This window comes from Anneissia japonica, unplaced genomic scaffold (genome assembly GCF_011630105.1).
Source record: "Anneissia japonica isolate Jap-2015-1 unplaced genomic scaffold, ASM1163010v1 scaffold1511_len2985839_cov193, whole genome shotgun sequence".
Taxonomy (NCBI): domain Eukaryota; kingdom Metazoa; phylum Echinodermata; class Crinoidea; order Comatulida; family Comatulidae; genus Anneissia; species Anneissia japonica.
In genome coordinates this window covers 697,674-708,771 of record NW_022685291.1, presented here as the reverse complement: position 1 = coordinate 708,771, position 11,098 = coordinate 697,674, and the positions used below count along the sequence as shown (strand labels likewise).

The window sequence follows — 11,098 nt, the reverse complement described above, 5'->3', positions numbered from 1 at the left end:
TTGTTCTGTGTTTAGTGTATCCAAAACTGTGGCAAATCCCTCTTTGTAACACATTTATGAAACCTTATTTGATATGATGTCGATCTGGCCCTTCATATGATTGGTTAAGATGATTCAACATCACAGATCACACAGATCACAGATTTCTTTATTCTCTGATACCCACAAGGATCTGATGCAACATTTCCAATCAATGTCACAACTCTCCTCCAGTTGCTGGTCATGGCAACTGCACCATCTGCTGAACATTGTCAGTCTCTCTCTCTCGAAAGGCCAACTAAGACAGCATCGTACAATGCAGCCCAATGCAATTTGTTGTCGCGTCAGGTTTGTGTGAGTAACGATAGGTCTGCGACAGTCAAGGCCTCGCTAGATAGTACTGAAGCACCAATTAATGAATGATGGAGTGTGGGACTTCATAAAGCAGTGTAGTTTACTCAACTTTCACAGCCTCATTTTTTTAAAAATATTTACATATACCCTAATTATTTGAATAAATGCCCCAGGGTGTTCATTGTTGAGAAGGGTTTTTGAGGGGGTGTATATTCGAAAGAGGTGTTTATTCGATTTTAGTGTAAAATCTCAATTAAATGCCCCTTAATTTCACTGTAAATGTGGAACTACAACACATAATTATCAACCCGGTTAGAAAAAATGTAATTTTATTGGAGTGAAATATTAATACAATATCTTGAGAATGATGCTGTCATTTGGTGGGGGAGGGGTGTAGGGGAGGGCATTTATCCAATGAAGGCGTTTATTCCAAATGAGATTCTGGAGGGGGAATTTATTCGAAGGGGGAGTTTATTCTAAGTGGGGCATTTACATGAATAAATATGGTAAGCTGGTAATAGATGATTCTAACTTGCGTGTTGTAATTATCTTTGTTTTTTTTTAAATTAGTATGTTATTTTCTGTGTTAATTTACAATCTATATAAAGTCTCATAACATACAGTAACCATATTTACCTCATCACTTGCATAATCTCCGATGTTTTGAACTGTAACCTTTACTGTGATATTTTTGCATGGTTTTATGTTAGAGGGTGCTATTTGAAACTCATTGTATTCAAACTTTGAGTAGGAAAGTCCATATCCAAATGGGAACAATGGCTCATAGGTGGAGTAACGGTACGTCCGGTCCACCATAGAGTAGTTGGACATCGGCGGAACCTGCAGAAAGACAACAATAACCTGCATATTAAAGATGACCCTGTCATTCATAAGTATCGTTTGAATCACTTAAGCGGGGGATTGATATTAATTTTATGTCTTAATTGTAAATGACCCAATAAAGTGCATTTATACGTAACTTTCTGTGAGTTGCTTATTCAAGAAAGGCACTTATTTGAGAGGCCTTATTTTGCAAATTCTATGAGTGCTGAATGGTACCATATGTTGTACATAGATAGGTCTATCTGACTTGCTAACAACTTAAGTATATTCATTTATGAGAAATCAGTTGTCTAATAGTTTCTAAAGAACACAAAATATTATGTTGTGTACAATTAAACATCACAACTCTAATCTGTGTAATGGAGTGTAAGTTGTCTTGTGATACCATTGTGCTCGCTCAGATACGACTATATTTAATGACCTGGCAGGCAAGAAATTAAGAGTGTGGGGAATACACTTCCAAAAAGGCCTCCACCTACCAGGCACCCTCAACTAGAAGTTTATTGAGCAAAAAATTGCGCTTAGTTAAAAGGTACCTCATATCACCTTCATTTGCTTACTGCCCGTCAATTATCACCCCTTCACTTAACCCTACCCGCCACGATCGGCCTCCCATGTCAATATTCCTAGACAAGCCACTGAAGAAATTATGCAGCGAGAAACCTCCTTTTTGTCACCTAAACACCTAGGTGAATGGAAATTAAAGTAGAGCTTTATAGGCCTATTAAATTATTAATGTAGCAGGTGTCATCTCACTCTTCTGGAATTGAGAAGGGAAACACCTTGATATCATGACATTGACAACTTTATGTAATTTGGAACAAAATATGGAGACAATGTGTCTAGCAATGTAGCAGTACATATGCCAAGGCACAAATTATCAAGGATACTATATGTATAATGTGACTACATATAGTATCAAGGATATTATATGGAGTCACATTACACAGTATGCTCACAGGTTTTTATAATGAGCAGGAATTCAAAGGGTTTCAAATTCTAAAGGGTTGCATTATCTCTCCTAATTTTTGTGGGTGTAATAAAACACTGTAGCACAACAAAATACAATTTCATAGCACATCATGTTACAAAATATAAAGTCAAGAACTGCCTTGTCAGTGAAGGGGAAGGGGAAAGTGGAGGATATAATTTTTCTACAATCAAAATCTCAATGTATTATATTTTTAGGAACGCAAATATTTGTATATGTTTACTTTTAAGTCTGTCCTGGTATTCGTTTTACTAGAAGAATTTTGTAAAGTTATGTAGAAATCTTTGTTAACTTTAGTAGGGGATAGTTCTCTGGGCTATTTTGAAGAGAATGTTTCATGATACTTGGTAGTGTACCTAATTAAAATGAGAATTTATTATTTTTTTTTGGTTGGAAAGCACAAGAAATTCAAGCTGCATAAGAAAATACTTCCAGAACGTATGTAATGATCTACCATCAGGTGCAGAACATAATCAATCACTTTGGGGAACAGATCTGCAGAACAGAAGCTGGCCATATGACTAAATAGAGCTTTCCGCTAAACCTTATCCCTTGGGTATTGTTTCCAAGATCCCTCATAAAGACAGTAGGGAGCTTTTGATTTGTGCGACGACGCGACGCTAGAACGGAATCACTCATGCGTGACCATCCTACCTGGCGTCCTACGTTCTCTGCATACGTAGATTTGGTATAAATTGCGTTCAAGAATCTGCTCGATGAGGTAAACTTAACGTCCTCGCATGCGCAGATGACTTTTAGTGACGTCATTACATTCTACGTCCTACCGTCACCGTGCAATCGAAAGCTCCTTAGTGTAAAAGTGCATATTCCTGACCCTTTTCTGATTGTTAGTTCTTAAGTACAGTAGGACTCAAAGGTCTATTATTGCACATGGCCGAGCAAGAGAGATTTTGCTCAGCCATTCATTTTGGGTCCTATCATTTTAGTTCTATTGGATGGGTCATATAATGACTTTCCATTATCTCAAGTTCTCCACATGGAAAAGCCTCCTTTGACTACACCATTCTCACCTGTGTTAGACTCTTTGGCCAGGTGTAGGGAAGTCTCCCTGCTGGACTAGCACCATCAATATTGCCAAAGACTCTTCTGATGGCTTCACCAGTTGCCTGACCAGGAAGGAAGCACTCCATGATGGCAGTGATGTCAGGATGTGGCACCATCCAATTGATGTCCACTGGTCCACCATTGAATAGAAGAACAACTATGTGCCTACCAGAGGCTTGGAAAAGAAGAGAAAAAAATTAAATTATTTCTAACTGTGAAACATAATCATAACCATAATTAAAATCATAATTTAGTAGAGTAGCTTAGCTCAGTCAGCCTAACTGGTAGCCAGTGTGTGTGTGCTGAACCGTGGAGATTTCTTAGCCCCTGGTTCAATTCCCATCGTTGCTCTCTTTGTATTTCAGCCAGAGGGCTGAAATGCAAGATACAATAGTGTCTTTCGGATGAGATGTTTAAGCCTTTGGTCCCATGCGCATTATGGCCCATGTGCACGTTAAAAAAATGTAGTACACTCTTCGGAAAAGAGTAGAGGATTGTCTCCCTGTGTACTGCCAAGTCACTACCAGAAGGACACCAATGGAAACAAGTCTTCTTCAGACTTTCGTGTGTTATACTTGGTGTTTACACCAAATAAATCCATCCATCCATCATCACTGTTTATCATTGTTATTTTATTGAGAAAATAGAGAAAAAAATCTTCATTGTAATTCAATTTATTTTATTTATCAAGTTATCAATTATTATTATTTAATTATTACAATAATCATATAGCAAAGGGAGTGCAGATAAAATGTTATCCTCTTTCCTACCATTGGCAACAACATCCTGGAGGAGGGTATTCTGTTGTCCAGGCAATGCCAATGTACTTCTGTCATTGCCTTCAGTTTCAATATCCACACCTTATTTTGGAAAAAAAGAAAACACAATACATTAAATAAAGTATCGACAGCAAAACATGTCACCCCAAACAAACAATAAACATCTGAATTGACAATAGAGGGCAGCATATCATAGTTTTAAACAGAATTTGGAGTAAATTTGAGAGAAGACATGTTTCATACTAAAACAAAAAATTGTCATGGGGATAGCCCTAAATAAATTCATAATTATAAATACAAAACATTTAATAGCCCTCATTTATTTATTTATTCTTTACACTGGGTTACCTCTTCAGTAAAAAGTTACTGTTCTCCCAGAGGGCCCAGTACACAAAAAACATTAAAATCGCAAGAGAAACAACACAGAACATAAAAAAAACAGTTCCTGGTCACTGGATTTACAGTCAGTCATCTTCACCCATCCCCATCATTGAGCATGTGTTTATAATATATAGATTACGTCATTATCCTAAAGGTAACCATTTAATCAGTGGTTTATCTAAAGCCGGGAACTCACAGCGGCTGATAGTTGTCTGCTGAGGCGATTCTATGAAGAATGCAACGCCACGATGCACACTCAACAGATTGTTTTTAATGATGATCTGACTGGCACTGACATTCATCACACAGCGTCGTGTCGTATTCTACTCACAGGGAGGGGAGTTGAATTTTTTGTACGACCATTTTACAACCGTCGTACAACGCAGTAAGTGTCCAGCTTATTTAATGGTGGTGGAAGGAGGGGTAGTACAAGGGTTAACTTGGGATTGCATGACGGTGACGTGAGTATTGTTATGCGCCGTGGTCAGAGAGGTAAATATCAGGCCTGACATACCAGTTCCTAAACAAACTACAATAAAGTCTGCACTTCGAATAGCATTTGATACTGCCGTCTGATTGTAGTCTTTACACTTTGGGTCATTACATCCACCTGCATAGCTTGTCTTGTTAGCTATTCTGCTTAAGCCTTCTAGTACAGTCTTAACATACGAAGGCTCAGTTTGAGGAGGATAGCTGCCAATGATGGCAGTCTTGCTGTCTGCAAATGGACCAACAACCTGAAATAAAAACAATACCAGTATTTCATTAAAAAAGTAACTGATAAAAACCTTCTAATTTAATTGTAGTACAAAGTTCTGCATGTATCCCAAGTGAAAACATGTTTTCAAATGTTTTGGGACACTATTACATGTTAAATAAAGTTATATTCTAAGTGTTTCTAAGTAGTTTCAAATCTAACATTCCCATGAATGGTTGGTAAGATGAGATTTTCACATTTTTATATTTCTTTATAAATTTTACTGTTTAATTTTAAATGATAAATGTTATAATCAAATAAAATCAAACTTTAATATAGTCATATCAAATCAAAAGTTAATATAGTCTTTCATTAAAATGTATATTTATGTTTAAATTCATTACATTGGGGGAACAGATAGACCCTTCAAGAAACGTCTGGAAGAACACAAGTTGATAATAACAAACAAGAGTGTGGACATACTCTGCCCGTGTCCTGGCTACAGAGCAAGATACTCTACACAAATCGGCAATTACTTACCATAGGGTGGAACATGGCCCCAATCTAAACTGGGATGACACTAAAATAATAAAAACGGAACCAATATGGGACAAAAGAACTATTATTGAGACCATCTCATTTAGGGAACAAAATCAACAGAGATAATGGGGCATAAAAACTTTAACCAATCCTGACAAGAATAGAGCTGGCACCAGAGAGCATTGGAAGCGGTTTGGCGCAGCAGGAACGGTTTGGTTTCCCAAACTCGAGGTCAAGGTTTCAATCCCTCGCTGTGCATTTCGCTTGTGTCCTTGGGCAAGACACTTTATCTGCATTGCAGCAACACTTAGCATGTGGACCCAATGACCAGGGAAAAGAACTGCGCTTTATAACCGCAAGGAAGAGGCGCATTATAAATGACCATACCAATACCAATTACACAATGCCAAAACAACGGATGCTAGCTCACATAGCATGATGAAGTCATGTTGATAACATTGAGTCTGATGAAGTCATGTTGATAACATTGAGTCTGATGAAGTCATGTTGATAACATTGAGTCTGATGAAGTCATGTTGATAATATTGAGTCTGATGAAGTCATGTTGATAACATTGAGTCCGATGAAGTCATGTTGATAACATCAACGAAAGCTTGCATTAAGTTAACATCCATTGTGTTTGGTTCATTAACAATCAAAACAGTTCTACAATAATATTAAGCAAACCAGATGATAACTATTCAAATATTTTTTGTTCTTTTAGATTTGGGTGTTTGGAAACAAGTGTTTTGGAAGACAAACACTGACATTAATTTCAGTTCATGTCCTGTGCTTTCCTTTATTTTTTGCATTTGTTTTTGATTATTGAGGAAAAATAAATGAATGAAATAATTAAATTTATTAATACTCACTGCCAAGTTCTTTATACTACCAACAGGAAGAGCGCCCTCATTCTTCAGTAGGACAAAACTTTTCACAGCTGCACCAATAGCAAGTTGCTGATGCTCCTCAGTTTCCACAATCTCGTCTGTTAGCTTAGAATAGGGGTTCATATCAACTGGATCAAATTCTCCTAAACGCATACGTGTATAAAAGAGAGGGCGTGCCAACTCTACAACTTGTTCCTGGGCTAACAAGCTGAGCTTAACGGCATCCGTGATATTTGTGTAGACATTCTTTGCATCTTTTTGGTGCACGTTAATGTGCTGTAGTTCTAAGTTACAGCCTGCATCCACGCATGCAACAGCAGTCTTAATAGGTGTGTCTGTGTAATGATGCATTGTGGATACATACTCTATAGCTTTCTGATCACTAACAACATATCCAGTGAAGCCCCATTCCTTGCGGAGAATACCATTTAAGAGTCTCATACTTGCACATGAAGGTACTCCATTTATACTTGAGAAGGAAAGAAACCATCATTTAGTATTAGTTTGATGCTTTGTACTCTGTTGACAATGATAGAAAAGAAAAAGTACCTCCTAGGTTGATCAATTAACTTCATTTGGTTTTTAATTATGTATACTGGTATTGGAATTTTGTTTAAAGTAAACAAAAACTTCCTTGCTACGTTTCGAACCAATGTCATCGGATCTAATTGTCTTTCCTGTCGTCGACATCCAATTGGTAACATCGCTGGCGCATATCGTCAAATACCACCCGACGACAGGGAAGACAACTAGCATTCGGCTAGTTGCGTTGCCTGATGAAGGTCTGATAAAAGTCACATCGGTTCAAAACGTAGGAAGTAAGTTCAAGTTTTGGTTTACTTTAAACAAATTTTAATACCAGTATACCTCCTAGGTTGTCAAAAAAAGTTGGCAAAAAAGTAGTTAATTTCTTGAAACATATATATAACTTTCCCTACCTGTTATAACTACACATTATGCTGTACACTCCAGCCTTTACACATTCTTGAAAAGCAGGAAGATAGGTGGTATACCAATCATACTCAGACACCTGTCAAAAAACAACATTTTTTATTTGTTTTTTTTTTTTCAATTAACACTTACTGGACTGGAAAATTTGGTGCTTTCAGACGTACCTATTTTTGCGCATGGGGGCCGGGGTGAAACTTGCGCAACAAAAGCAATCAAGACCTCACATAAGATCTTACATTCTGCCCACACAATCAAATTTATGTGACAAATAAATGTGATATGCCCATATTTGGGAGTAATATGACATCATCATGCCTATATATGGGTACAATAACACAAATTTGTTACATAAAATCTGACAGTGAACACTCAAGTACCAACAATTTTTTGAGGCCATATTTGACAAGCATCAGACAGGTATGGTTTTAATTATATTTGTTACATAAGAGTACACTATTGTTTTAGACTGATAGAACTTGTCCTTAGAAAAAGATAATTTTCAGAAAGTACCTTGGCATCGAAAGTAAATCTTGACGATGGTATGTTCTCTGGTCCACTGTGAGCATTAAAGTGCTTGCATCCAGAACTTACAATGATATAACGAGGATGATTTCCATGCAGACCACTGACAAAAGCTTTAGCAAGCTGACCGGTCAAGAAAGGATCTTCACCATAAGTTTCCTACAAATAATTTTAGGAGACTTTTATTTTAGATGAAGCATACCGTTCCCATTGTGGAACTGTGTTGAAATGGTCCTTTCCAGAATATCATTCAAACTCAACATCTAAAGCCGGACACCTACGGCGCTTGACAGTCGTCGGCCGACTTGACTCTATGGAGAATGCAACGTTATGATGTGCACGCAACAGACCCTTTTTAATGATGATCCGTTTAGACTGCCACCGGCAATCAGCAGGCTGTGTTGCGTCGTCCAGCGCTCACAGGGAACACAGTTGGTTTCCTAGTATGCAGTGAGTGTCCGGCTTGGGTAATCAGCACAAGACCAAGAATACCCCCTTGTTTCACAAACGCACACATTTAAGCATGTTTATGCTGTCATTTTGCGAGACAGCAACAATATTCAAGCGGTAGTGCATTTGTGATTATGGCACCGGAAATTGCACTCTCAGACTAAAAATTTGAATATAATTCTCTTTATATCTCCATTAAAAAAAAAATTTTGAACAATTTAGTAGGGGGTGGGGGAAGCGCAGGGCCGGCTGGGGCCCCGTCCCTTGAATCCACCACTGACGTTTACAGAAGCGGATCCAGTAGGGACGCAGGGGCATGTGCCCCCTTTCATTTTAAAATTTTAATGCATATATTGAAATAAGCGCTACTCAAAAATCTATTTTGAGTATGTTGTGCCACCCCCCCCCCCCAAACCCATTTGAAAAATTCTGGATTCGCCCCTGCATTTATGCGAGTTTTGTGATTTGCCCACATATGTTTTGGATTAAGTCATATCATGCCCATATATGGGCAAACCACAGGTATCATAGACTTGGTTAAGAGTGTTGACTCCAAATACTCCAAATAATAATAATGCAGTCATTTATAGAGCGCTCTTATCAAAGATATCACAGCGCTTAATGCTCGAATGGATCATCCACATTGATGTAAAAAACCCAACTTTTTTCTTTATTGCATCCAACAGTGTAAAACACCAATGATTTTTATTTAATGATCATATATTTGTAAGACCTTACCTGATTTCTTCCCCAGAGTGGATGTCTGAGAATGTTTACTACCGGACTAAAGCAACTGAGGCCCATGTGATCTCCATAAATGCCTTGCTTACGCCAGCTATTGAACTTTCCGCGAACCTCTTTTGCTGTAGCTGATGCAACATCATGAATGACGTTTTGGCTGCAGTAGGATGAAATAAAGACAAATCAAATTGAAAGTTACGATAGCATATATATTTAAGAAAATGGTTTTGTTCAGGCATGAATTCTTAAATTGTGCATCGTATATGGGCCTACCAATAGGCAATGCACACCATTAGGGATGGCTGTCCATGGCACTATACTGTATATTACCGCAACTCTCTGACAGGGTATTTTTTTCTATCAGATAACATGTGTCAAGCCCATAGACTATCGCTCAAAATATGCCACATCCTAGGTCATCTTTTTCCACAGATCTTTTATCAGAAAACAAGAAAGTGCATTTATAAGCATCACCTGCATCCATGTACCCATGGTAGTGTATATCGCTGATACATGATGTTGGTTTTGCAATAAAAAATTGTGCTGTTTCTGCAGCGGCCTCCTGGAAATTGGACATCCTCCCGCCCTCCTCCATGCAAGCAATAATTACCACGAAATTCAGCGCCGACATGTATCACCATGCACAGAAACATACAGTTAAATATGTTAAAGCCCAGAAAATGGTAATCTCCTATGAGAAATAGGCTGTATTTCTCTTTTTTTTTTTATTCTTTTGCATAACTAAAATTTATGCTAATATTTTTCCATTGTTTATAATAAAAAAAAGTAATGCATATGCATTTTTTCTTTAATTTTTATTAATTAATTTTAGTGAAATTTTGCAGGGAATGGGGCTTTAAGAAAGCTCATTTTCATCAGATCTCCTGGGGGGAAGGAAGGGATTTCTTTCAACTTTGGACCCCTGAGGTACAGAGCTACATATTCCATCTGTGAAAGTCCCTCCTTGAACTTCCACCACAACCCCCTCCCCCCCCCCCCCTCTATTTCAAATTCATGGATCGATCACTGGTTGTGACCTACTTGTGGGGAGGGGGAAGCTACACCTACTCCCTATCAAAAAATGGAGAGCATGTCATTAAGACTGTTTTTGTGCAAGTTTCGTCCATTTCTGGATTTCTTATCTACATTTTGCATTTTTCTGATCCGGAACGTTTTTCTGCTTTAGAAAAACGTTCTGGTATATTTACCTGAATGTAGCTGCAAGGCCGATAGCCTGTGGGAACGAAGTTGCCTTGCCGATAAACGCATCACCATGCAGGCACTCGGTGTTCCAATTGTATACATCGATGCCTAGCCTAGGCACTGCAGGAGCAGGTCCGTTTGCGCCTGATCCTCCTCGAGCAAGCTGCAAAACCAGCTCTTCAAGGCTTAACCGGTTAAGAAGATCGCTTACTCGCTCATTCCACGACAGCGAAACGTTCCTGAATGGATAATCTTCTAGTAAAAAATCTGAAAAACTATGAAAAATGATAACTATACAAAATAAAAGTTTATACATTTTATGATAAGACTCCGAACATTTTTACGATACGGTACTTTACTGTCTGTTTACAAAACAATATGAAGCGCCCTCTTTGTTCTAGTCTCAGCAAAGATAATAAATAGTTGTACAAGAAAAGTACATCTTAGGATTGAAAAACTTGCAACAGAATTTCAGTTTGCACAGTGCATTTTCATAAGGTCTCTGTATGAACATACTAAAAGTCTAGAAATATCCACATAGGGGAATTGTGTTTTTTTCCCTGAATGGATAATCTTCTAGTAAACAATCTGAAAAAGTATGAAAAATGACAACTATACAAAATAAAAGTTTATACATTCATGACTAACATATGAAATTTAATATTGAATGTTATTTTTGTATAATCTGACTTAAAATTGCGTTGAAAGGAAC

At 37.7% G+C, this 11,098-nt stretch overlaps 1 protein-coding gene across 1 annotated transcript in view; it reads right to left on the bottom strand.

The window, feature by feature from the left end:
* LOC117109938 (probable beta-D-xylosidase 5) overlaps positions 1-10,764 on the bottom strand; it is a 17,444-nt gene extending 6,680 nt beyond the window's left edge. Inside the window, exons 1-9 of the mRNA XM_033252439.1 lie at positions 10,392-10,764; positions 9,181-9,340; positions 7,981-8,151; positions 7,458-7,549; positions 6,502-6,988; positions 4,907-5,129; positions 4,003-4,092; positions 3,199-3,407; positions 970-1,173 (exon numbers count right to left, since the gene is read on the bottom strand). Of these exons, the coding sequence (XP_033108330.1) occupies positions 970-1,173; positions 3,199-3,407; positions 4,003-4,092; positions 4,907-5,129; positions 6,502-6,988; positions 7,458-7,549; positions 7,981-8,151; positions 9,181-9,340; positions 10,392-10,702 (1,947 nt within the window). The 5' untranslated portion in view covers positions 10,703-10,764. The remainder of the gene's footprint in view (positions 1-969; positions 1,174-3,198; positions 3,408-4,002; positions 4,093-4,906; positions 5,130-6,501; positions 6,989-7,457; positions 7,550-7,980; positions 8,152-9,180; positions 9,341-10,391) is intronic.
* Positions 10,765-11,098: the final 334 nt, after the last annotated feature.